The sequence below is a fragment of the Eriocheir sinensis genome, chromosome 25 (assembly GCF_024679095.1).
Source record: "Eriocheir sinensis breed Jianghai 21 chromosome 25, ASM2467909v1, whole genome shotgun sequence".
NCBI lineage: Eukaryota > Metazoa > Arthropoda > Malacostraca > Decapoda > Varunidae > Eriocheir > Eriocheir sinensis.
Genome location: NC_066533.1, coordinates 4,976,166 through 5,003,346, shown reverse-complemented (window position 1 = coordinate 5,003,346; position 27,181 = coordinate 4,976,166). Strand labels below are relative to the sequence as shown.

Genomic DNA, 27,181 nt, shown 5'->3' with positions numbered 1-27,181 from the left:
TTGCTATCTGTTCAGCCACCGCCCTGTAAGGCTGGGAGGCAGGAGTCATGAAGGTTGAGCAATATCGTAGTTGTGTGCTGCGGCTAGCAACTTGCCTCTCTGGTCCCTTATTCTGGCCAAGACGAGCGGCCTCTCCTGGCTCAGAGAGGTGAATCTGCTAGTCTGCATGACCAAGAGCCATGTGGCCACCACTGTATCAGATGGGAGCCACACATACTCTTCTGCTACCCCTGGGGCTGTTGAACTAAGAGGCTGAACAATTAGCCTCCCCTTGTAGGGCTCTGTGGTGGGTGGGGGCATAAAAATGTAAATTCTTCTTCAAGACATATCCAGTACTCTGACAGGTTTGCGAGGGGGTAGGAGAGCACCACTGCCCTGCCAGTTGCACCCAGCCCCTTTTCTTGGAGACTGCCAGGGTGGTGCAGACAAGACAAGCTTGTCAAACCAGGTCCAGTATTAACCTCTGGCAGGCTCTCCATGTGGGTGCCTGGAACATCCTGAGACTCTCTGAGGGTCAGCGACTACCCTATCTGTCAGCTGAACTTGGGAGGCTGAGAGTGGACATAATGGGGCTCTCTGAGACGAAGAGACCTGGTGATGGAAAGATCAGTAGTAGGGGTTATATGTCTCAAAGGAGTAGCTGTAGCCATTTCTAGCCAATTGCCGTACTCTATTGTTCAGCTTACTCCAGTTAATGAGTATATGATGCTGGTGAGGAGGAAGGATTTAGGAGAAGCTTTGCCTCGGTGGAGACGCTGGAGAATATTGAGAGTAGTGCTGCCAGACTTGCTGGGAACCAGGACCAATATGGGGCTCTGTCGCATAGGACTAGAGCTCTCCTGAGGAGAGACAAGGAAAGGTATGTCAGGAGTCTTGCTGAGGAAGTCAAGGGTCATTTAAATGCAAATGACCTCCGACCTGCTTACCGAACCCGGAAGAAGCTCTGCTCCAAGTCTCCCTCATGTGAGTGCTATCCGAACAGCTGACGGCTGCCTCGTGTCAGACATGGATGGGCAGAGGCCTCGTTGGACTGAGTACTTTGAGCAATTGTACACGGGGGACCCTCCGAGTGGGCAGCTTCCAGTGGCTGAGTTGCAGGTGGTGGATGCTGATCCACCCATCGACGAAAGCCCGCCCTCTCTTGATGAGGTCAGAGAGGGTGTGGCAAAGTTGAGGGGTGGAAAGGCACCTGGCATCTGTAAAATCAGTGCAGAGTTGCTCAAAGCTGAAGGTGAGGCCATGATCCGTGGGTTGCATGCGGTCTTGACTGCCGTATGGCAATCTGGTACCATTCCTCCTGACTGGAAGAGGAGGTTGGTTGTCCCTATCTGGAAAGGGAAAGGAGACCAACAGGACTGCAACAACTACCGTGGTATTACACTGCTCAAGTGTGCCAGGCAAGATGCTTGCCCAATTGCTATTGCTGATGCAAATTTGCAGCCAGCTACTGAAGATGCAGAGACCTGACCAGTCTGGGTTCACACCCGGTAGGTCGACAACTGATCATATCCTAGAGCTTCGCATACTGGTGGAGCGCTGACGTGAGTTTCAACAGGGGATGCTTGCAACCTATGTCGATCTCAAGAAGGCGTTTGACTCAGTGCATCGCAAGACTCACTGAAATCTTCTGCGACTCTGTGGGATTCCTGCGAGGACTATTGGTTTGCTGACTGGTCTGTATTCTGGGACAGAGAGTGCTGTGAAGTGTGGGGGGGCTTGTCCAGCTTCTTTCCTGTGAATGAGGGAGTGAGGCAGGGCTGTGTCCTTGCCCCATCACTTTTCAACACTTGTATGGACTGGGTACTAGGCACAGTTGTGGACCAGAGTTATTGTGGAGCATCCATGGGCAATACCAGGGTCACTGACCTTGTTTTTGCCGATGATGCAGTAATTAGGCGGAGTTGCTGGAGGTTTTGGTGATGGCTCTCGAGGCACTGCACGAGGAGGCGAAGCCCTTGGGACTTTAGGTTTTCTGGGCCAAGACCAAAGTACAGGTGTTTGAAGGCTTGCTAGATGAAACAGTACAGTCTGTTTGTGCATGTGTCAAGGACATTGAGATCTCGGAAAATTTCACATACCTTGGTAGCATAGTTCAGAACAAGAGCGAGTCTCACCAGGATGTCTAATGGCAGATTGGCTTGGCCCAAGGTGTTATGGACTTGCTCAGCACGAGTATATGGCATTGTCGATACCTGTGCAGAAAGACAAAGATCCCTTGTGCTTCGTCTTATTCTGTGCTATGACTGTGAGACATGGACACTAAACAGGGACTTTGAGAGGCAAATTGATGCCATTGGTAATAAATGTCTATGCAGAATCATGGGGTATCACTAGAATGACTGTGTCAAACCAGCGACTACTCCATGAGACTGATTCGACATACAGTAATCCCTCGCTATATCGCGGTTCACTTTTCGCAGTCTCATTGTATCACAGATTTTTAAATTGTAGACATCTAATTTTGTATCGCGGAATTTTAGCTATATTGCGGGATTTTGCAGTATTTAGGTATTTTTATATATTAATATATTATTTCAATTATTTTTGCAGTAAAATAAGCATTTTCTAGCCTAAAAAGATGAAAACTATAAAAAATATAGAATTTTTTGTTTTAAAAATTACATGGGTTTAAGAGTGTAGAAAGTGTTTAAGAGTACAGGAGGTCCTCGACTTACAACGGAGTTCCGTTTCTAACGAAGTGTCATAACCCGATTTTCGATGCAAGTCGGAACACACCTAAATAAGCACCTACGTCACCCAACTATTTTTTTTTTATTTTTCCGTCGCAGCCTATTGCGCCGTTAGGCTTTTCCCTGGTTCGCTCCTCCCCAACTTCCTTTCTTACTTCTCCCTCTCCGTCCCCGTATTTTTCTCCTTCCTTCTCATTTCTTTCTTCTTTTCCTTTCTCCTCCCTCCCAGTTTTTCTCTTAATCTCTTTCCCTCCCACTCACACCTTTTCTCTCTCCCTTTTTCCTCACCTGTACCTGACTCTCTCTCTCTCTCTCTCTCTCTCTCTCTCTCTCTCTCTCATCCCCTTGTGCGAGAAGCGAAATAACACTAATAAAAGCCCACCTTGGTTTAATAGCGAAATTAAACACTCAGTCAAGGAGAGAAAATTGTCTTACAGGTTAACCCTTTCATTGCTAAACGCTTTCAGCGGGCGTTAGGCGTATTTGCTGGTGGCGCTAAACGCTCGCTGCAAGCTCCAGCCGCACTTAAATCTCCCACGTATGAGAGTGTTCCAACACTAATTCTCACAACACAGGACTGCCAATTGATTGGGTTCTTCATTAAATTTGGTGGAAAATCATATCAGCCCAGCGCGGCATTTTTGCATAGCTTCACCTATCACCCGACTAATTCTTTGACCAAATAGTTATAAATATTGCAGTTGGCAATACTCCCTTGCCAGAGTCTGATAAAGAGATGTCCACAATTACCTCAATATGGCTGATCATCCCGCACGCACCGACGTAAGTGTTAACATTCAACACTCCCTGAATGTGCATGTACGTTCGCAAGAGAGGCATACATAACCAACTCCTGTAGATCTGAACCTCCTCTTTCCAGTGGTGTTTTTGGTTTTCAGCTGTGATGAATAGTTTTTGAGATACAGAGGTTAAAAGAACCCCCCCATTGGGCTCCCCGACTGCGCCTGAGGGGATAGTCGCGTCCAGACTGCGCGCAAGGAAAGGGTTAAAAAAAGAACAAAGCACGCCCGAAAACATTAGACTTTACCATGATGCCAGGCGACGAGTATAAAGATTAGTATGTCAAGCAAAGCGTAGATATGAAGAAAATATTGCGGCTAGCTGTAAAAATAATCAGAAATCCTTCTTCAGTTACATAAACAACAAAAAGGCGATCAGAAGAGGGATTGGACCTTTAACAAACAGCGACGATGCACTAGTGACTGACAGCCAACACATTGCAAACCTCTCAAACAGTTACTTTTCCTCGGTGTTTAATACTAACAGTCTTCCTCCCACTACCACCAGCACCAGTACTAATGTAAATCTCGAGCATGCATTGCCTAATTTTGAAATAACAACCGATGAAGTCCTTAAAGCTCTCCAATCACTTAAAACAAATAAAAGTCCCGGACCCGATAAAGTATATCCTATACTGCTTAAAGAAACAAAGAGCGAAATACTCTCCTCCCTCACTACCGTATTCAGTATGTCCTTGCGACAAGGCATCGTCCCTTCGGATTGGAAAAAGGCTAACGTGACACCGATTTTTAAGAAAGGAGACAAAAAAAAATACCAGGTAACTACCGACCCATTAGTCTAACTTCAGTTGTAGGTAAGCTACTTAAGAGCATAATTAGAGACAAAGTTGTGAGTTACCTCGAAAGCCACTCATTAATTGGGGATTCACAACATGGCTTCCGTAACAAAAGATCCTGCCTATCAAACTTACTGACCTTTTATAACGACCTCTTCTCAGTTTATGATGTAACCAAATCATTGGACGTAGTCTATCTTGATTTCCAGAAAGCGTTTGATAAAGTCCCAAATTATAAATTACTTTATAAATTAAAGCAAATAGGTATTGATGGTCAAGTAAACCAATGGATCGCGAATTGGTTGAGCAACAGACAACACAGAGTGGTGATTGACGGATTTAACTCAGAGTGGGCACCGGTCACTAGTGGCGTCCCTCAGGGCTCTTCATTATTTACATCAACGATGTGGATGTTGAACTCAATAATCGCATTAGTAAATTTGCAGACGACACAAAGATTGGTAACTCGGTTCTCACTGACGAAGACAGGCAAAGCCTCCAAGAGGATTAGCACAAAATTTCAGCTTGGTCGGATAGATGGGAGATGCCCTTTAACGTAGACAAGTGCCAGGTCCTTCAAGTTGGAACAAGGAATAAGAAGTTCGATTACGAAATGCGCGGTGTTAAACTCACAAGCGTTCAATGCGTTAAGGACCTGGGGGTCAAAATCGCATCAAACCTCAAATTCTCACATCAATGTATCGCTGCAGCAAATAAAGCGAACAGAATGTTGGGCTTCATTAAAAGAAACTTTTTATTCAAGAATAAAGATGTAATACTTCCGCTCTACAATAGTTTAGTCAGACCCCACTTGGAATGTGCGATACAGTTTTGGTCTCCCCACCATGCAAAGGACATTGCTAAATCAGATGTTCAGCGTCGGGCAACAAAAATGATTCCTTCCTTGCGCAACAAATCTTACAAAGAAAGGCTTTCCACCCTTAACATGTTCTCTCTTGAGAAACGCCGCCTCCGAGGAAAACTGATCGAATGTTTTAAAATACTTAATGGTTTCACGAATGTAGACAGAACAAAATTGTTCATGATCGATGACACTTTGCAAACGAGGAACAACGGCATAAAACTCAAATGTAGAAAAGTAAATTCAGACTGCACCAAATTTTTCTTCACCAACGTTGTAGTGTTAGAATGGAATAAGCTCCCACCTTCAGTGATCCAATGTAACACGATTGACTCCTTTAAATACAAGCTCGACCGTCACTTCATTGAACTTAATATTAACTAGAGTAGCAATGCAACGTTTTGGAGCCATCTGATTAATGTAGAATCACTTGGGTTTAAGGACAGACCACCTAGCCTGGACCATGGGGTCTGTGTGGTCTGATTTTCTTTGTAAATCTCTCTCTCTCTCTCTCTCTCTCTCTCTCTCTCTCTCTCTCTCTCTCTTCTTTCCCGTTCCATTTCCTCCACTCATTTCCCTTGTTTCCTCCTTTCTCACACCCTCTTATCTTTAGCCTTATCTCTCACTATATCACTCTCTTCCTCGTTTTCTCCTTCCCCATTAGATTATATAAACACACACACACACACACACACACACACTATCCCCAGAAAAGCATATAAACAAGTTATATGGAGAAACCTACAGGATGATGCAAAATATAAGGGTATCATTTCATTATATGGACAAGGAAATGATGAAGAAAATTATAACAACACTGATAAGACCAAAACTTGAACATGCTGCTGTTGTGTGGTCGCCTCACAAAAAGAAGGATATCAGAAAGTTGGAAAGAATACAGAGAATTGCTGCTAAAATGGTCCCAGAACTCTCGAATATGACGTCTGAAGACAGATTGAAGGAGATGGACTTGATGACATTGGAACAAAGAAGGGAGAGATGAGATCTGATCATGCTGTATAAGTTGGTAAATAAGTTTGATAAAGTGGATAGAGATGATCTCTACTGCGAGAATGCGGGGGCTGAGAGGACATGGAAAGAAATTTAATAAAGGAACCTGTTGGAGTGACTTGAAAAAGTATAGTTTTCCACATAGAAGTGTTAACACCTGGAGCAGCTTGCGGGAAGAAGTGGTGGAGGTGAGCAGTGTCCATCAAATGAAGGAAAGGCTGGATGAATGTAGATATGGAGATGGGACTATTAGAGCTTAGCTTGGGCCCTGTAGACTACAAATAGGTAAATACAAATAGGTGAACACACACACACACACACAAAGGGGAAATGGGAAGGGTGTGGGGAGGGAGGGGCAGAAGTGAGAGTCAGGTCATGTCCTGAGGGAAGCCCTGACCTGACTCTCCCTTCTGCCGCCCCCTCCCCACACCCTTCTCCTTTCTTCTTGTTTTCATCCTCTCTATCTCTCCCAGTTTCTTACACTCCTTTTCCTTGTTCTCTCTTCTTACATCCTCTACCTGTATTTTTCTATCACTCACTCTGTCCCTCTCCTCTCTTTCCCCTTCCGTATCCACGTAATTGTGATATAAAGGAAGTGAGCTACGCTCATATTGTCCTGTCTGAGTATTCTTCCGCCCTGCTCAACAAACTAGTTCCTGCGCGAAGTTCATATTTACAAAGCAAATGTCAAAAGTCGAAACAAGAATTATAGAATCATTTATTGGGACCGCGTCATAACGACATAACATCGTAGGTCGAGACAGTCATAACCCGTTATGGGTAGGCGGTGGCTGAAGTGGTAGCGTGCTGGGCCCACATTCACCGCGTGATGGACGACATGAGTTCGAATCCCCACGCTACCACCTGGGATTTTTCAGTCACCGCCGAGTGGCTTAAAACTACCCACATGCTGTCCTGAAGACTACCCATTGACCTGGACGCTAAAGGAAACCGTCCAAGAATCAAGAACGAGTTCCAGGGGGCAGCATGAGCCAAGAGAAGATGGCGCCACTATAAACACTTGCCTGCGCCATGACGGGCTGGGGATGAATACCATCCAGGCCCCTCAAGCAAGCCTACCGGCGCAATAGGCGGAGACGTAAAAAAAGAAAAAAGAAATAAATAAATAAAAAACGAGGACCTCCTGTATAGTAAGTGTTTATAAGAGTGTGGGAAAGGTTTATAAGAGTGTGCGGAGGGTTTATAAATCCTTAAAATATAAACAAATAATAAAATAAATATAAGGTCGCTACTTCGCGAATTTTCGCCTATCGCGGGGGATTCTGGAACCTAACCCCAGCAATAGACGAGGGATCACCTTACAGCACAGTAGAGCCCCATTTAGCGCGAGAATTAGGTGGATGAACGCGGTCGCGCTAACTGAATAAAGTAACCAATATGAAAAAATATATTTGGTGCACACGTGGGTCTGACTTTTGGGTTTGATAATTACTGAAAATAATCACATTTAAAAATAAAAAAAACTACACTTGGCTGAAAACACGCTTGTGATTCGCTGGGAGTCCGATGACGTCATTGCCGGCGCTCACCCGGTCAGCGGCCTCGCTGCCTTAAAGCAGTATCACACTTGGACAACCAGCAAATCCAAATTTTCTGGGTATGCGTCACACGGCCAAGGTCAGTTGCCCGTATCCACATCCACAACGTAAACAAAGCACTTGCCCTGTATCAACATGGTGTCGTCTGCTAAAGTAAGGGCTCTCGCAGCTTGTGCCATGCATCATGGCAACTTGTGCCGCGCCTCATGGCGACTTGTGACGCGCCTCATGGCGGCTTGTGACGCGCATCTTGGCGGCTTGTGACGCGCATCATGGCGGCTTGTGCCGCGCCTCATGGCAGCTTGTGCCACGCATCATGGCGGCTTGTGCCGCGCATCATGGCGGCATGTGCCGCGCATCATGGCGGCTTGTGCCGCGCATCATGGCGGCTTGTGCCGCGCATCATGGCGGCATGTGCCGCGCATCATGGCGGCTTGTGCCGCGCATCATGGTGGCTTGTGCCGCGCATCATGGCGACTTGTGCCGCGCATCATGGCGGCTTGTGCCGCGCATCATGGCGGCTTGTGCCGCGCATCATGGCGGCTTGTGCCGCGCATCATGGCGGCTTGTGCCACGCATCATGACAGCTTGTGCCGTGCATCATGGCAGCTTGTGCCGCGCATCATGGTAGCTTGTGCCGCGCATCATGGCGGCTTGTGCCGCGCATCATGACGGCTTGTGCCGTGCATCATGGCAGCTTGTGCCGCGCATCATGGCGGCTTGTGCCGCGCATCATGGCGGCTTGTGCCGCGCATCATGGCAGCTTGTGCCGCGCATCATGGCGGCTTGTGCCGCGCATCATGGCGGCTTGTGCCGCGCATCATGGCGGCTTGTGCCGCGCATCATGGCGGCTTGTGCCGCGCATCATGGCGGCTTGTGCCGCGCATCATGGCGGCTTGTGCCGCGCATCATGGCGGCTTGGCGCAATTTTCAAAATTCAGTCGTGGTGGCTGCTCGCGCTAACTGAGGCTTTCGCGCTAATTAATTTTTTTCTTGGTAGATGGTGGCTCGCGCTAATTGCGGTTCGCGCTAATTGATCTCGCGCTAAGTGGGGCTCTACTGTATTTCCCACCATAAAGGATGAACTTTAAAAGAAAAAAAAGAAGATTCGAAAAATCACCCTGTGTCTTATACCCCGATGGTATGGTTTTGTAGGCCTAGGGGTTATTGTTACTGGTACGAGACCAACACCCAAAACGCCTCCGTTTGACGCAATAATTCCCAGATGTCCCCAGAATGAAATATATGTTTATAAATTATTAGATAACGATTTCAAATGAAAGTACTTGGCATATATTCATGCCTTCTCACAGTGCCGTAGAGGGTGGCATGACGTCACTCCACAGTTGCTATGAGTGCTCACCAATACATGCTGAACCAACTTCCAGAAAGGCTCCTTACACCCTATTATAATTATGTTGTATACATGTACAACATTGGTTCCACAGCAGACATTGTCGTGTTGTTTGCAAGTACAACATTTCAGACTGGTAAGAAAGGGGTTAAGGTCATTATTCTATTTGTTATGTAATTCGTTCCTAGTCTCCCCTTAACCCATGCAATTTGGTAGGGCCATTTATATCCAAACGTGTTAAGTGTCACTCGGTTGGTACAGTATAATCAAACACGTGCCACCCCAAATTTGAGTAAATTGAAGGCCATGGTGACATGTGGCAATCAGCAGGTCACTCCCGGGTCAGTTGAAAGCAGGGGCGTTAGGGCTGGATGTCAGCCATCACAAATGAGTTTATTTTAAAACCAGTAACAATGTGCAAAAAAAATACTAGGGTACATGGGTATGAGAGGAGCATGCTAATGCACACCCCATGCTGTTTTGCTACCCTCATATTCATTCCATATTTAGCCATATCTCAGCCACTCCGTGGAGCAGTGGTTAGTGTGCCAGGATACAACTCCGTGGTCCCAAAGCAGACGGCGTTCAGTTCACCCAGCTGTTCATCTTCCCTTTTGGGTTGGTCAGTAAATGGGCACCTGGGGAAATCTGAGGAAGGTAAACTGTGTCAATTCTAGACTCCACATTGACCCGTGTTATCTCAAAGAGCCAACAGTACAGAGGTGAGCAGTGCAGCTGTGCATGGCTGTGGTGCTCATCTCCCTATAGTGTATGCACCCAACTTTACCAGTGTCAGGTTAGCCAAAGCCGATGGGTTAAGAGCCAAACTTTTGGTAAATAAACTTTCAGATAATCAGATGAGCTCGTTTGTGCCTGTGGAACACTAAAATTATTAAGGTGAATTTTTTATTACAGGCCCACTGAGCTTGATGCCCTTGTGTTTGGACACCTCTTCACCCTTCTGACAACCCCACTGCCTGACAACCGGCTAGCAACCATTGTTCGTTCCTTCAGCAACCTGGTCAAGCTCTGCCAAGTGATAGAACGAGACTTTTTTGAGAAGACCAATGGTGGAAGCAGCAGTGGCAATGGGGAAGGCGATTATGATAAATTAGAAGACCTGAATCAGCTTCCAATGTAGTCACTAACATACTGTGAAAAAAATCCCATGCATTCAAGACTAGTACTTACACCCTGCTCTATAGAAACTATTGTATTGGACATGGAGACCAATTTTCACATTATTGATGAAAAGTGATTAAAAACTAGCTGTAGATTAAAGCACCTTAACAATATAGATAAATGCATTGATGGTAGGACTACAATACCATGGAATGTAAAGTCCTACAGTGAAGTTCTTTGTACCTTGGGAAGATGTGGCTGTGATAAGAGAAGAGGAACGTTGGGTTTCTTAAATTCATGTGTGGTTATAAGTGTCTACATTTGTGCCAGCAGTGAACTGGTTGATAAGTATTTATTTATAATATCCACACACCATTTAAACTAGTACTCAATTCAGGAAAACGTGACTGGAAAACTAAGCAGAAAGTATTCAAATGAAATTGTCAGTAGAGATTTATACTTTTGATGATAATTTATTTCACTACCAAAGCTCAAGTTTCCATAGTACTATTACTTGCAAACAGTACTAATTAGAATGATGTGTATGAAATTGCAATCTAACTCAATTCCATGCCTGTCCCTTTGGCCATAAGAAACAGTCCCATAAAAACTCCAGTATATTCATGAACATTCATGACGTGGGAAATATCACCCGTGTTAAGCAAATAATTCAGATTATCTAAACTTTTATACAGGGTGCCTGGTGGATATGTGTGAACTCACAGCAGTTTACTGGTGAAAGATAGTGTTCCCTTATAACCCTGTATAGTCATTATTTTGTCAAGGAATGTTTCTTGGTGCCACAAAGTTTTTAAAAGTACATATAATAAGCAGCTCCTTCATCCAGTATTTGCCTTGTATTGGTGGTGACAACCAGAAAGCCCTACCCAGTACTGGGCCTAACAGACAGAGACAAATACTGGATGAGGGGGCCACTTAATATATGCAGTGTTATAGCCACACAAAAAAAGTTTGGAGACAGTTATTTTTATAATATTTACAATTAAAGCTATTTATGGACACAAATACAGGCACATACATTTCATTGTCAATCTTTTCATTAGCCTTCTAAATATCTGGCCTTTGAGGAAGGTCAAGGAGTTGAGAAAGGGGGGCATAGCAGCTAATTTAGTAACTAATCATCAAAACTGGTACAGATCAATGATATTTACTCTGTGGTTATGGTTGAAAGATGCCTGACTAAAAAGAACTCAATTTCACATCAGTCAGTATTTCTATGATAGTTTGATCTGTTTTGCCATATTTTTCAGTCTCCTATTTTTTGTATCACTTTAGTTGATTGTTATGCGATCTGGATGTGCTTTTGGCACCTACTGGCACTGAAGTTTTCTGTATATTGATAAGAAAGTGTACATTGTACAGATACTGAGCTTTTATTGTAAATAAGGGGCAGCAGAATACTATGAGAGACATTTGTATTGATTGTATGCTTATATTGTAAATAAAAACCAAAAGGAACATATCCTTGGGAGGCTCTGATGAGAAAGTTGCTACAATAAACATTTACTAATACAAATCCCTTTCTCTAAGTCACAATAGGCGATGGCTGAGTGGTAGCGTGCTGGGCCCACATTCACCACGTGATGGACGACGCGAGTTTGAATCCCCACGCTACCACCTCGGATTGTTCAGTCACCGCCGAGTGGCTTAAAACTACCCACATGCTGTCCTGAAGACCACCCATCAACCTGGACTCTAGGGGAAAGTGAATCAAGAAGGAGTTCCGGGGGGTAGAATGAGCCAAGAGAAGATGGTGCCACTATAAACACTTGCCTGCGCCATGACGGGCTGGGGCCGAATATCATCCAGGCTCCTCAAGCAAGCCTACCGGTGCTATAGGCATAGACGTAAAAAAAATAATAAATAAATAAAAATACTGAACTAGCAAAGCCTTACCTCACATTAAAGAGGATCTTTACTGAGTTTTCTTTTTCTTTGTCAGCTTTATTAGCCTTCTTTACATGGGGTCGCTGTTCTTGATGAGCCGCCTCCACCTGCCTCTATAGCCTGCCATGTTAGTATTCAGACCATTCTCTCATATCCGGTGCTATGCAGTCCTATCTTGTCTTGGGTCTTCCCTGTACTTCCAGTGCTCTTTTCTCCATTACTCCTCATGACATGCCCATACCATCAAAGTCTAGCCTCTTGTGTTTTCTTGATTGAGTCTCTTACGCCCAAATGGATAAAATAATTGAATAAAAAAAATAATGTGGCATCCTTTGAACACATACAACTTATGATGCTCATTATCTGGCAACAGCCAGTTAACAAGTCTCCTACAATATGTTCTCAGTATACTCACAAAGTCCAATCAAGGGGAAACTGCAGAGTGGGCGAGACAGTGGAGGTGACACTTGGAAAATAATAATAATTCACGTATTTCCAGAAGCAAGGATATAACTGCATTCTGAGCAGGAGACTTGGGACGACTGGATTCCTGAAAACAAAGTTGTCTATTAACCCCTCCAAACCACAAAACTTTTTCTCGGGAGATCCCCCAGAACACAAAAGTCATCGGAAAATACACTTTGAAACCGAGAAAAATCATAAAAGACCTTTTATAGAAAATTTTCTGCCGCACCCTGCTGTGAAATCCATTTCTCTCTAGGTTGTCTCATTTGGCTGGAATTCCATGATTCCCCAAAAATTCCAACTTTTTACTGGTGCGATGTATAGAAAAAAATATTGAAGTTGCTCATTTTATCACAATGGAGTCTGAAAAATATAGTTTATAATCTTGAACCTGGAAATTTACTGCCTACAGAGAGCCAAAGTTGCAGTTGCAATAAATAATTTTGGTAAATTTTTGTAGTTTTTTTTCATTCTAGAATTAATCTCATTGGATAAAAGTTGTAGAAAATCATCCGCATAACTCAACTGTGAAATCAGATTATGATTTGGACTGACTGTTTGGTTGGAATTCCATGATTCCCCAAAAATTCCAAGTTTTTACTGGTGCAACATACAGGAAAATTTATTGAAGAAAAGTTGCTCATTTTATCACGATGGAGTCTGAAAAATATAGTTTATAATCTTTGACCCGGAAATTTACTGCCTACAGAGAGACAAAGTTGCAGTGAAACTCGAAAAATAAATTTGGTAAATTTTTGTAGTGTTTTCATTCAGGAATGAATCTCATTGAATAAAAGTTGTAGAAAATCATCTGTATAACTCAACTGAGAAATCAGATTATGATCTGGACTGACCATTTGGCTGGAATTTCAGGATTCACCAAAAATTCCAAGTTTTTACTGGTGCGATGTACAGGAAAATTTATTGAAGTTGCTCATTTTATTGCAATGGAGTCTGAAAAATATAGTTTATAATCTTTGACCAGGAAATTTACTGCCTACACTAGAGAGCCAAAGTTGCAGTGAAACTCAAAAAAATAATTTTGGTAGTTTTTCATTCTGGAATGAATCTCATTGAATTAAAGTTGTAGAAAATCATCCGTATAACTCAACTGTGAAATCAGATTATGATTTGGACATACCATTTGGCTAGAATTTCATGATTCCCCAAAAATTCCAACTTCCGCGCTTCCCACTCCTCTGAACACTCCTGTGAACAAGATATTGGCTCATGAGGTGTCAAGGCTACGCTCAGCACGCACACGACGAGCAGAAACTAAAGGAAGACCGCCGAAACAGATCGGCCGAGGGAACATAATCGCTCTGCAGACGCCATGATGAGTAAGCATGAACTGTAGACTATTTTTAGCACGGAGTTGTCTAAACTCTAAAGCCCCGTTCACACTGTGCCGACTCTGGGCCACGACAACCCAGCGACTTTTCCATTTGACAAGTTGGTTCCCACGCTCCAAGAAAGGGGGGGGGGGGAGGTTTTATTGGGGTCTTGGTGTCCTGACTACGGTCTGAGACATTTGGCCAACTAGTTGCCAGCATGTTGTGCTAACCCTCACGACTCCATAATCCTGCCACGACGTCGGCGCAGCATTCGGCAACAGTCTCAAGACCTATTTCAAGACATGCCCGACCCTTTCACATCAAGACCCAAGACCTCGTGTACCCTAGAGTCGTGGGTAGTCGTGGCCTAGTCGACTCAGTGTGAACGGGGCTTAAGGGGCAAAAGAGGTGCCAGTTAGTCACCTTGACTCGACATATACATATATAGTTATGCGCGCCGTTCAATTTCCTGAGAGCTTCTCGCTCTCCGGCGCTAATGTCATGCTCGTCGCCCACGTTAGAAAAAAAAATATGACGCCAGCGGCAGCGTAAACGTTAAGGGGTTAAGGATACAAGCGTATGAATATCATGCTGCGTCATTACATAAAGTGGACATTTAACAGTAATCCATGAATTTTAAAAATACACTTTAGTTCCCCTGTCCATGTGCTGAACGCCCTGTTCCTTCAGAAACTTCCTTCAAGAGGGTGGCCATGGCTGAAGCATCTCCAATGTCCCCATTTCTGTCACTTTCTCTCAGAGCACTCAATCCTTCGCCGAACAACTCTTCCCAACACTTGCCCAATCTAATGATCCATTTTGCTAGTCTCCCCTGAACATCCCCCTCCTTAATTTATCCTCATATATTTTATACAAAGTTGTCCTCGTTCTTTCTCATCATCTCCATGCCATCTTCACCCATTCAGCCACTCTACAATACATCCCCTGGTAAATCTTAGGAATAGCGGCTCCTAGCGGGTGCGCGTTTTGGGCACGGCGTGGTGGTAATTACAACATTTCTAGCACGTACGACGGGGTTTTGACAAGCGGACAGGCGTGTTTATGTCACAAGGGGTGTATTTTTCCGCGCGGGCTCTCCCCTTTCCTCACCCCAGAGCTCGCAGTCTCATCGCCCATCGACTTGGAAGAAATCGTGAGGCCAGCGTGGAAAAATACACCCCTTGTGGCCTGCACCCTTGTCAAAACTCGGTCGTACGTGCTAGAAAAGTTGTAATTACCACCACACCGTGCCCTAAACACGCACCCGCTAGGAGCCGCTATTCCTAAGATTTACCCATCCCCTTTGCTGTACACTCATAATATCCCCTTTGCTGTTACACTCATAATATCCCCTTTGCTGTTACACTCATAATATCCCCTTTGCTGTTACACTCATAATATCCCCTTTGCTGTTACACTCATAATATCCCCTTTGCTGTTACACTCATAATATCCCCTTTGCTGTTACACTCATAACAAATCTCTCTACATGCTTACATTTTCTTTCTCCATCCCATCCTAAGATCACATACACCTTTTATATAGCTCATTTCCACTGCACATATTCATGATTAGTGTCCTACATTCCATGTATTTGATGTATATGATAGAATTGGGAGGATAATCTCATTTCTCCAAGCCTCTTTACCCCTATCCTCACACTTCCATTCACAACTCCAAAGCACCTATATTGCCTGTCTGCCCTTTACTGCTCTCCCTCACCTCCCCCTCGATCCTTGCATGCTTTCATAGAATTGTCCCTAGAGCCGTGTCCTCACAATCACACAAGCGAGCAGTTTGCCGGTTGATGGGCTTGTGCCCGCAGGCAAACAAGAAAAATGCCTGTGATGGTGGTTGAATAATTTCACCAGGCACTTCCCGGTGGCATGTCGCTGCCAGACAAGAGGGAGACACACATGGAGGTTATGGGACATTGTAGTTTTGGGTACTTACACAAATAGCAGAATATCATGTCTACCCTTCCGCCCAACAAAGATCACTGGTTAAGACAAGATTCTTCATTTGATAGAATTTTTTTTCTGGAACACCTTTAAATGTGCAACATGAAAATGGACATTTCCATCAACGAAAAAAAAAAAAAATGCAGCATACCAGACAATCTCAGAGGAACTGCTGAGCGCAGGCGTGTCCATTATGATAGAAGAGATCAAACAGAAAATACAAACTCTGCAATCACCATAGATGGGAAATAAAGAAAAAGTCACAAAAGTAAGGGTCTAGAAGTTAGGAGGACCTTTACATTCCACTGTTATGGTGTGGTATGGTGGTGACTCTGTGGATCAGTATCAAACATAGACAAAGCCACTAATGGAAAAGCATCTACATCGGAGCTACTACCAGGGCCGTAATTTCTGGGGGGACAAGGGGGGGCTATAGCCCCTCCAATGTTTTCTATATTGCCATGGCATCAAAATGCCCCCAAATGGGCTTATTTAAAAAAAAATCCTCCACAAATAAAGAGTCCACATGCACATGCTTGCTTCGCTCGCCACCTTCCCCCACCACCTCATGAAAATATGATGCCCTTTAACCCCCAATAAAATCTGCCAAAATTAGAGGCCTGACTATTACCTGGCTCTGATAAGGCCAGATACTGCCGTTTGGATGAGAATACACTCCTTTGCAGCTCATGCAGCTTTTATGTCTGCAGGTATCTGACATAAACAAAAACACAAGCAATACCTTGCCACAGCGCCACACAGAGGAAAACTGTCGAGGTGCTGACCCTCTGGAGACTCTGCGGAATAAAGCTTCGGTCGAGTAATGAATGCTCCGGAGCCTCGATCGATCGTTTACACTCTACAATTACACTGAAGGAGGAATCACCGTTTCTTTTTTCTGACACGCCCCCCTGGTTAGAAGCTAGCAATTACACCATGATTATTCAAGCAAGTAATTATCTCCAGCACAACCAACTTACCAGAGTTTCTAGCCGATATGCATCTGGTGACACACGTATCTGACACATTAGTTCAGTTGCAGAGGTTCGGACGTGTTAGTGGAGTGGTTGTTACATTCATCAAAAATAGTGGAATTATATCGACTGACTGGCTGAACATGACGTGCAGCTTATCATTACAAAAGGCGGCGGACAGGTTAGCAATGTGGTGGTTACATTATTTGATCGGGTTAGTGATCTATTTTACCACCCAGGAGATATATGTGTCATACGCAAGGCTGAATAAAGTCATTGGACTTCTCTGATGAAAGGCTCGTACGTGGTGTTCTTTTATAGATTTTGCCAATTGCCTTTCTGTAGTTCAGTCTCGTGAAGAAAGTTCTCCTACTGAGTGATATATTGCCTCAAGAAAACAATACTTATACTAACACATTGCAATGTGTTTTCTATATCTTCTTCGGAATGAATATAATTAAGGCCTCAATTTCCTAAGGGATAGTAAACTACTAGTAGTCCCAACAAATTATTAACCTCACCATATCAAATAATTCATCTATGGAACCATTCAATTAATATAACGAAAATAAATCCCATTAATTGGGCCTGCGCATTAGTGGAAATCTACCGCGGGAAACCTTGTAAACATGCATAGTCCACCACGTATTTATTGGGTCATTTTCAGTTCCAACATATAGCACAGACACCAGAGAAACACTTTCTGCCAATGTAAGACGATGCATGGCGATTAAAATCAATAAAAGTGGCAGTTTCTAGAAAAAAGTCTGTATATCATGTTGACATGCTATTCTTTATTCTTTACTATTGTTTATTGGGAGTTGAAAATGAATGAATGGAAATATCTACGGGTGTGATATTGACAACTTAATAAAAGAGCTAATAATGATTGATTGATTGATTGATAGTTTATTGTTGCAGGTAAACAACAAGGGAGAAGGGAGGAACATGCCATCCCAACCCCCAGGCAGGACAGAGTGTGATTATACAACTATTAATACATGTGTAGGGAGCACCATGAAATTAAAAAGACACAATGGTAGGAAGGAAAGCACAACAAGGGAGGGGGCGGCACCTCCCCCTGGACAATAAGACAATAAAATGTGGGGACGGAGAACATTGCCCAAGCACTAGATGGGAATGAATACAGAGATAGAGTAATACTAGTCCTTAAAGTAAAATACTGCAGAGATCACAGCCTTGTATAGCACGGCAGTAGTTCAGGCTGCCACACACGGCATCACCACCTTGGTGCAAACTGAGGGTGTTCTTTGAGGATAGCAGGGAGGACATCATGGTTCAGGAGCCAACAAATTGTCTGGGGCAGGTCAAGGCAGTCCCGTGGCTTAAACTTAGCAATGAGAGGGCATTCCATGACATAGTGATGCAGTGTGTGGCCCCTCGGCCTGGCACAGAGCGTGCCTAGCCTAAGGCGCATTGCTACCACATCCTGAGGGGCACTGTGTCGCCCATAGGGGTAAACACAGCGCTGGGAGACACTAACATAGTGGAGGCTGCTGGCGCTGCCATTGTCACAGCAGTGTCTGAGTTGGGTAGCAATGCTATCACGTGAATAATGCCTAAGTCTATTCTTAACATAGCTAAGCGTATAGTCAGTGCCAGGGTCCACTGTGTCATCCTGAAGGGCTCGTCGAGCAAGGCAGTCTGCCTTCTCATTGAGCTGGATGCCCACATGAGAGGGCACCCAGGTGAAGTGGACCGTGGCACCTGCGGCCTCAAGGGCAGACACATTTTGAGATCAACAAATTTACACTGATACTTCAACTTTTTTTCTTTTTTTTAAGTGTCCGAATCATCACCGCTCTTCCCTACCAAATTATGAATTCGCAGTCATTATTTATTAAGATATGCGAGCCCAACAATTAGGACTACCTAAATAAGTTTGAAGCAGGCGGCGGCGCGGCTGGCAGGGGGGGGGGGGGGCGCCGAGGTTCCGCTGGCAACGCAGGTAAACACAGAGCCGCCAGCTGAGCTTGACAGCCCGCCGCTCAAGGCCACGCGACCGTCGCACCTTCACATCCCTTGACGTTCTACGCCACACCACACACACCATGGCCCGGGCCGAGAGTGGTTTCAAAATGGTAGAACTTTCTGTTCCGTCCGAATCCTCAACACAGGTGACAAACAATTTCAGCTGTGGCTTCGGTGTTTGTGGAGTACAGGCTGGGTTAGGTAGTATTACTATAGAAACACACCCAGTCCACTCTGGTGGAGACACTAGGGTAAACCTGAATATCAACTCCATCCACTTTTTATCTCCTTTCTCATCACCTACAGACTTTGGGACTCAGGAATACTGTGTCTTGGGGCAAGGGTTGCACTTATTACTGATCTAGGAACCTATTGTCGGTTTCATTCCTTCTATCCACTCATGATCGTAGATGTGGCACATGCACATTGCTAGGTAATGATTGGGTGAAAATCAATGTGTTTTATATCACTGGCTACTTGTGGTAACTATTAAAACTATATCTTCCATGGTTTATTTGAATGTTAATGTATAGAAAGAACTCACATCTTTTTTCAATCCCACACGTGCCAGTCTGCATTGGTAATGTACCATACATGCATGTAAGACAAGCTTGTATCAAACAGCAGTCACTTCATATGCAAATCAACATTGAACTTTAATAATATCTATGCTATATTTCACTTCAGGTATATAAAAGACATTTGACTTTGTAAGTGCAAACAAAAGGTATTTAATATAATTTATTGCATACAAGTCACACGAATATTATTTAAAATAGCCTTGCATCACATGCAACAATATTTCATGCTATTTTGATTATTTCCCATGTGATTTATGCAATAATTTATTTAAATTCCTTTTATTTGCATTTACAGAGCCAGATGTCTCTTAAAGTACATGAAATAAGATAAAGCATAGATGTTCATTCACTTACAATATGACTAGACTGTTTAATATAAGTTTGTCTTTTGTGTGCTTGTATGGTACATTATATAATTATCAATGCCAAGCAGAATGTTTGGGATTTACATATGATATGAGGGTTCTTTGTATATATAAACATTCAAATACTTTGATGAAATAATGTAAATATTTACCATGAGTAGCTTATGATATAGAACATAATTTTCACCCAATCTGGATATAGCAATGCGCATGTGCCACATCTATCAAAATTCACTCCTGTGGATGAATGGAGGAAATGAAGCCGAGTACAGTCATACCTCAGTCTATGAGTACCTACCTTATTTTACGAGTGTTTTGATTTACGAGCAAAAGACACACAAAAATGCCTTGGTTTACGAGTGGTGACTTGGTATACGAGCATCCTGTTTGTACAAGTCCTCTTTTTTTATAAATTGTCGTGTCCTCAAGTGTGGGGACACAGGCTATATGGAGGCCGTCAGGGTCAAGCGCGTATGTCCCTCCTAGGAGGGACCATAAACAATTTCTGGGTGACAGGTCATGAAAGGGAGAGGAGGATTCTGATAGACCGACTCTATCAGCTGACGTCAGCCCAGGCGACCAAGTCGGCCTTTCGACGAGGACTGGTGTGTCTCTTTTTACAAGTCGAAGATGTGAGCGTGGGTTCCCTTTATTCGCCACAAGACGAGAGTGCTCAAAGCGGAAAACATTGGGAATAGAGTCTCAGTTAGGGTTGCCACCTTCAGCTCAAAAAAATAAGGAACGCAACATCCCATTCTCCAATACAGAACGTATCAAAACTTTAGGAACGGGTGGCAACCCTAAAATTTCTTTAACCTGTCATGACTGACAGCTGCTGCCCGCTGCTGCTAAAGGTAGGAAAAAGAGGGGAGGAATGCTATAGCATGTATTTTACACATATTTCATAGGGACAACCCTTGACAAACATAATTTTATGAGCTGGTTTTGTGATTTACTGAAAAATGCGCACACTACAGTTTTAAAATACTGAATTTTATCTGCTTAACCATTCAGACAGCCAAATATGGAACAAATGGCATTCCATATTTTAAATAAAGGATGGCAAGTTGGCAACCCTAGTCTCAGTTCGCATTGTAAACTAGTAGAGATAGCATCTGTGCGCTCGTGTCTGATTGCATTTGTGCTTTGGTGTGCGATCATTGTGCTTCAGCACTACAATGTGCGTTCTTTGTGTTTCAACAATGTCCCCCAGAAAGATGGCTAAAAGGGATGGTGCTGCAAAGAAAAAAACAGGAATGGCAGATACTATGCTTGCAACAGAAATGGGGTGTAAGCCTCGGCGGCTTGTATGCCCTCCTGGACGTGACTGACTCCTGTTCACCCTCCATCCCGGACGATACATTGGGTTAGCTTCACGTTGGTGGTCGAATGTAGTTCTGGTGCCTCGAGAATAGGGAAACTGCGGGCTGCTAAACCCCGGTGCAAAGCCTACATTTCCAGCATAATTAGCGGTTGTGGGAGTCTGCGAAACAACCGTAATACATTTATTTATGTTTGATATTATTTATTATTGCTATTTGTTAGCAAAATTACTTTAATTCTGTAAAAAATAACGTGTTCAATTATTTTTATATAAATATTTATATGATAGGGGATGCATTAAAACCCTTTCATTGCACGTGGTAAGGGAGGCAATGATCCCCCCAGGCGCACTCTGACAGCCCGACGGGGAGGTCTCTTTTAACTGCTGTATCTCAAAAACTATTCATCACAGCTAAAAATCAAAAACACCATTGGAAAGAGGAGGTCCAGATCCATAAGATTCGGTTATGTATGCCTCTCCTGCAAACATACAGGCACGTTCAGGGGTGTTGCCTGTGAACACTTATGTCTGTGCGTGCGCGACGGCCAGCCATATTGAGGCAACTGAGTAGATTTTGATGGGGTGCTGGTAGGGTAGTATTGCCAAATGCAAAATTTACAACTATTTGGTCAAAAATCAGTCAAGTGATAGGTGATGCTATGCAAAAATGCTGCTACATAGAACAACAACATCTGCCAGTTACTCGTAGCTAGGCTGATATGATTTTCCACCAAAATTAGTGGAAAACCCACTGAACTGGCAATGCTGTGGGGTGAGAAGAGGCTCGTAAAATATTGTTGGAACACACTCATACATGGGAAATGTAAGTGTGATTGGAGGTCGCAGTGAGCGTTTAGCACCACCAGCAAATGACGCTACCGCTCGCTGCGAGCGTTTAGCAATGAAAGGGTAATGGGATTCACATTAATTTCAATGGGGAAATTCGTTTTGGTTTATGAGTGTTTTGCTGTGCGAACAGAATTCCAGATCGAATTAAACTCGTTAACCGAAGTATGACTGTATACTGTGTATAGTAAAATCTGCGGGTAAATCTGGGTAAAATCTCCTGAGCCATAGCACCTGTCACACTTAATTTTCTTAAACTAAAAAAACTTTACCCAAAATTTACCCTAAATAATCCCACTTTATCTAACTTATCATCACCAAAATACATATATGGAAAATTATATTACTCAGGCTTCTTTTTCTATGTCCTCCCTCATCCTGTACAAACATCCTTTCTATCAATTTTTTGTCTACTCCCATCACTGCCCTGAAAGTGGCACGACAATCATGTCACCTCTCTTCTTTCTTTCAAGGATGGCAGCCTCAATTTTTTATTTCTTTGTACAATACATCTGTGAGACTGGGGATCTTCTGTACAGCTTTTGGCTTTTTTATGCAGATTATTTTCATATATACTGAGAAAAAAATCAACAACAGAGCAAAGACTAACTTACTTAAGGCTTTATATACATCTAGGAGAGCCCCCCAGAGGCTGAGGAAGGCCGCTGCAAGAGCCAGAAACAGCCACGCCGTGTCCTACACTTCTCCGACGGCGTCATGGAAGAGTACAGCAGTGACGAGGAGGAGGGGGAGGAGGAGAAGAAGCAGCTGAACCCTGACCCAATGCCTGTCATGGATCCAGTTAGTACCTGTTGGTGAAAGTTCATTACCATCAGCCTTTATTAGTTCACAAGTTCAGATATGTTTCCAAACTCAACTTACAGAACTTTCAGATCAAAGCAACACAAAGAATTTGCAATTTTGCATCCAGGATCTCTTAGCCATAGTTAAGAGATCTTGCCTGAGAGAGAGAGGCAACATCATGTACTCAAAGAGTTTATTCAGTATATCAGGCATGGAGTGAATACAAGAGTTGAGTGTTCGAATATGAATACTTCAGATTCCAATGAATACGAATTTGAATACAGTGAATTGGTTTTAATTCGAATACGAATACTTCTTGAAAGTATTCATGAATACTTTTCATCAAAAAATACCTTCTTGACGTAACTGTGTATAGCACTGTTCTAAAGTTATGTAACAGTAGAATGAGCTCATGCACCTGTACTATATATGACCATTACACGTCCGCCCAGGAGGCTGGAGCTGTAAGAACAGCAGCTGTTATTTCTGTTAATAAATTTTGAAGTATTCGTCAGATTATTCGCAGAATATGAATACTTTTCCCTTGTATACGAATACAAATGAGAATACTTTGATTTCTATCAATATTTATTTGAACACGAATACACCCAAATACGGTATTAGAATGTATTTGAATATGTATACCGAATGTGAGTACTCCATCCCTGCAATACATACAATTTTTGTCACCAACTTGTTTCAGCCACTTTGCCTCCACAGACTCCTTCTTAACCTCCTCCTCCTCTTCCTCCTCAAATGCCAAAACCTCTTCCTCAAACAAACTCCTCCACAGCTGCCTCCTTGACCTTTATAGCCTCCTTAACCTCCACAACCTCCTCCTTTACCTCCACAAACCTTTGCTCTACCCCAAACAACCTCCTCAACCCCTACAACTCTTTCCTCTACTCCTCTACTCTACTCGTATGGAGTATGCATCTCATGTGTGGGGGGGCTCCACTCACACAGCTCTTCTGGACAGAGTGGAGGCAAAGGCTCTTCGTCTCATCAGCTCTCCTCCTCATACTGATAGTCTTCTACCTCTTAAATTCCGCCGCAATGTTGCCTCTCTTTCTATCTTCTATCGATATTTCCACGCTGACTGCTCTTCTGAACTTGCTAACTGCATGCCTCCCCCCCACTGCACTCGACTTTCTCATGCTCATCCCTATACTGTCCAAACCCCTTATGCAAGAGTTAACCAGCATCTTCACTCTTTCATCCCTCACGCTGGTAAACTCTGGAACAATCTTCCGTCATCTGTATTTCCTCCTGCCTACGACTTGAACTCTTTCAAGAGGAGGGTATCAGGACACCTCTCCTCAAACTGACCTATCTTTCGCCACCTCTTTGGATTCTTTTCTTTTTTTATTAATGTTTACTTTTTTGTGCCCTTGAGCTGTCTCCTTTGCTGTAAAAAAAAAAAAAAAAAAAAAAAAAAGTTTCTGCTATCTCCACATCCTCCTCCACTGTCACTACACTCTTCATCAACCCCCACAACCTCCCTCAGCCCCCTCTGTAACCTCCTCCTTGACATCAATAAACTTTTCCTTGACCCTTACAGCCCACTCCCACAATCTCCAAACTCCAGAACCTGCTCCTCTACCCCTAGAATGTGCTCCTTGATCTTTACTACCCCTTCGCAACTTCCAGAACCTTTTCCTTGACCTCCACAACCTCCTCAACTCCCAGTACTTCCTCTTCAACCCTATACAACCTCCCCCTCAATCAACATTATTTGCTCCTTGACTTCCACAGCATACTTCTCAACCTTCAGAACAATCTCCTCAACTCAAGAAACCTCCTCAAGTCCTCAACACCTACGACCTCCACCTCAACTTACAGAACCTCCTCATCAACCCCTTCAACCTCCTCATCTACTCCCATAACCTCCTTCTCAACCCTCACAAGCTCCTCTTCAACCCCCACAACTTTCTCCTCATCCCCCACAACCTATGTTAAATTAGTGAAGCATACCTTTATAAAGGATTGATTATTTTGATGTATATAGCTATAGTGTCTTTTTAAATGAGTATATCTTAGTTTTTAATGTCATTTAACATTCTCATCTCAGCTGCTGTAGCTGTATAAAGTCACCTATTGTGTTATTAAGTGGAGATTACTTAGATGAGAGTTCCATATGTTCAAGATGCAGTTGCAACATCAAAAAGACCCTGCTGATATCTGACTCCCTTACAAAGCACCATAGGTTATGTTTTCCAGTTTGTCTGTTCCATTCTAATAAGTACTCAGATCAGAAAAATAGTTAAAAGGAAAAGTACCCTTGAGCACTGTAGTGTACTAGTAAAAAAAATACCTTGATTAATATTTATTTTGACAAGTTTCAGTTTTATCTTTCATTTTTCTATTTTTTCTTCCTTCTGATATGAGTACTAAATGGAGGGGTTTATACAAACTATACAAACTAGCAAACATATCTTACCTACAGTTGGTATCATTCATCTACAGAAAACCCTGAAGTGGGGGTCGTGGCTTTACTACTGGATGCTGTACAGTGGAAACTCAGCCCTGTCCGCCTGTGACTATATCGGAGAAAGTTTGGCCAATGTTCTCGGCATTACCTCGCCCAAGTACCAGTATGAGATAGATGAATATAATGCAGCTATTGAGGAGGTGAGGACTTATATAAGGTCAAATTAATCAATCAGCTGTTTCATTAATAGAGTACTAGGTAATGTGTTAAATATACTGATACTAGGTAATGTGTTAAATATACTGATGTGTACTTACCTATTTGTAGTCTACCAGGCCCGAGCTAAGCTCTAATAGTCCCTTCTCCATATCTACATTCATCCAGCCTTTCCTTCGCCTCCACCACCTCTTCCCGCAAGCTGTTCCATGTGTTAACACTTCTATGTGGAAAACTATACTTTTTCAAGTCACTCAAACAGGTTCCTTCATTAAGTTTCTTTCCATGTCCTCTCAGTCTCTGCATTCTCACAGTTGAGAAGAGGTCATCTCTATCCACCTCATCAAACTTATTTACCAACATATACAGTGCAATCAGATCTCCTCTCTCCCTTCTTTGTTTCAGTGTTGTCAAGTCCATCTCCTTCAATCTGTCTTCATACGTCATATTCGAGAGTTCTGGGACCATTTTAGTTGCAATTCTCTGTATCCTTTCCAACTTTCTGATATCCTTCTTTTTGTGAGGCGTCCATACAACTGCAGCATATTCAAGTTTTGGTCTTATCAGTGTTATTTTCTTAAGCATTTCTTTGTCCATAAAATGTGTGTGTGTGTGTTTACCTGATTGTGATATACAGAAAGCAAGCTACACTCAGTCCTGTTTCCAAATCTCAGGCTATGAAGTTTAGCTTTAACCCCTTTACTACAGCCAGGCAAAAAATGCGCTGTATTACATTACATGATATGCAGGAAGGCCGTGCACATCATCATCATCATTTCATCGACACCTGCTCCTAGGAGCTCCCACCAGGGGATGGCCACGAGCTTCCAACTTTCTCTATCCAGACACTCCCTCCTTGCCTGCTCAAAGTTTCTCAAAGATCTTTCCCCTCTCTCCCTAACGTACTCTTGCACTCTATCCCTCCATTTCACTGGAGGTCGTCCTCTAGCATTCCCTCCCTCTATCTCACTCATATACACCCTTCTGGTCATCTTACTCTCCTCCATTCGCTCCATGTGGCCAAACCACTTTAAAGTCTGTCGCTTCACTTCTTCCCTTCCCCCCCGTGACACATTCCAAAATGCTCGTACACACTTTCATTACTCATTCCATCCATTCTACTCACACCACAAGCACTCCTCAAATATCTCATTTCCACTGCCTGCACTCTAGACCTCTGACTTTCATTCCAGGCCCACGTTTCACTTGCATATGTGAGGGTTGGTACTATTATTGTATATCTCAAATCCCTCTTTACCTCCATGCTCACACTTCTGCCATTCATGATTTGTCCCAAAGACCCTACCACCCTTCTTCCTTGCAATGCCCTTTCTCTTATCTCTCCCTCCATACCACCATGCTTACACATAACTGATCCAAGGTACTTAAACTCATTGACCTCCTCCATTTCTTCACCATTCAAAATTATTTTGCATTCTTTTTCACATTCAATTCCCACTCTATATGGGCATACAAAATCTACAACCTCACTTCTACTTCGCTCACAAACCATCACTTTACTTTTGTTGACATTTACTTTCAGCTTTCTCCTATTACAGACACTATCAAAAACACTGACCAAATTTTGTAGGTCACTTTCATTTTCTGCAGGCCGTGCACACCAAATTTGATATGCCATCACTGAATCTAACTTTGTAGATTAAGCCATAAAACTAAATATAGTAATCATCATGCATTATATATTGCAATATGAGAGATTGAAAGGTGTACAAAGAGAAACAAATTCATTGATATTTTTAAGATGGTTACATAAATACAAGTAAA

The 27,181-nt window shown here is 43.3% G+C and overlaps 2 protein-coding genes and 1 long non-coding RNA gene across 7 annotated transcripts in view; 2 read left to right on the top strand and 1 right to left on the bottom strand.

The window, feature by feature from the left end:
• LOC127003226 (metaxin-2-like) overlaps positions 1 to 11,240 on the top strand; it is a 67,972-nt gene extending 56,732 nt beyond the window's left edge. Inside the window, exon 7 of the mRNA XM_050869608.1 lies at positions 9,989 to 11,240. Coding sequence (XP_050725565.1) covers positions 9,989 to 10,214 — 226 coding nt within the window. The 3' untranslated portion in view covers positions 10,215 to 11,240. The remainder of the gene's footprint in view (positions 1 to 9,988) is intronic.
• The window catches only part of LOC127003230 (uncharacterized), a 79,673-nt gene that overhangs the window by 5,763 nt on the left and 46,729 nt on the right, over positions 1 to 27,181 (bottom strand). The window contains exons 2-3 of one of the 2 annotated variants that reach the window (XR_007757019.1): positions 22,560 to 22,754; positions 12,519 to 12,653 (exon numbers count right to left, since the gene is read on the bottom strand). This is a non-coding gene — a long non-coding RNA (uncharacterized LOC127003230). Of the gene's footprint in view, positions 1 to 11,189; positions 12,654 to 22,559; positions 22,755 to 27,181 lie in introns of those variants that run through there. The other variant, XR_007757018.1, reaches the window with a different exon arrangement.
• Positions 18,777 to 27,181, top strand: part of LOC127003227 (protein FAM177A1-like) — a 28,214-nt gene continuing 19,809 nt past the window's right edge. The window contains exons 1-3 of one of the 4 annotated variants that reach the window (XM_050869609.1): positions 18,777 to 18,975; positions 22,582 to 22,746; positions 25,216 to 25,380. In XM_050869609.1, the coding sequence (XP_050725566.1) occupies positions 18,910 to 18,975; positions 22,582 to 22,746; positions 25,216 to 25,380 (396 nt within the window). In that variant the 5' untranslated portion in view covers positions 18,777 to 18,909. The remainder of the gene's footprint in view (positions 18,976 to 22,581; positions 22,747 to 25,215; positions 25,381 to 27,181) is intronic. The other 3 variants (XM_050869610.1, XM_050869611.1, XM_050869612.1) reach the window with 3 other exon arrangements.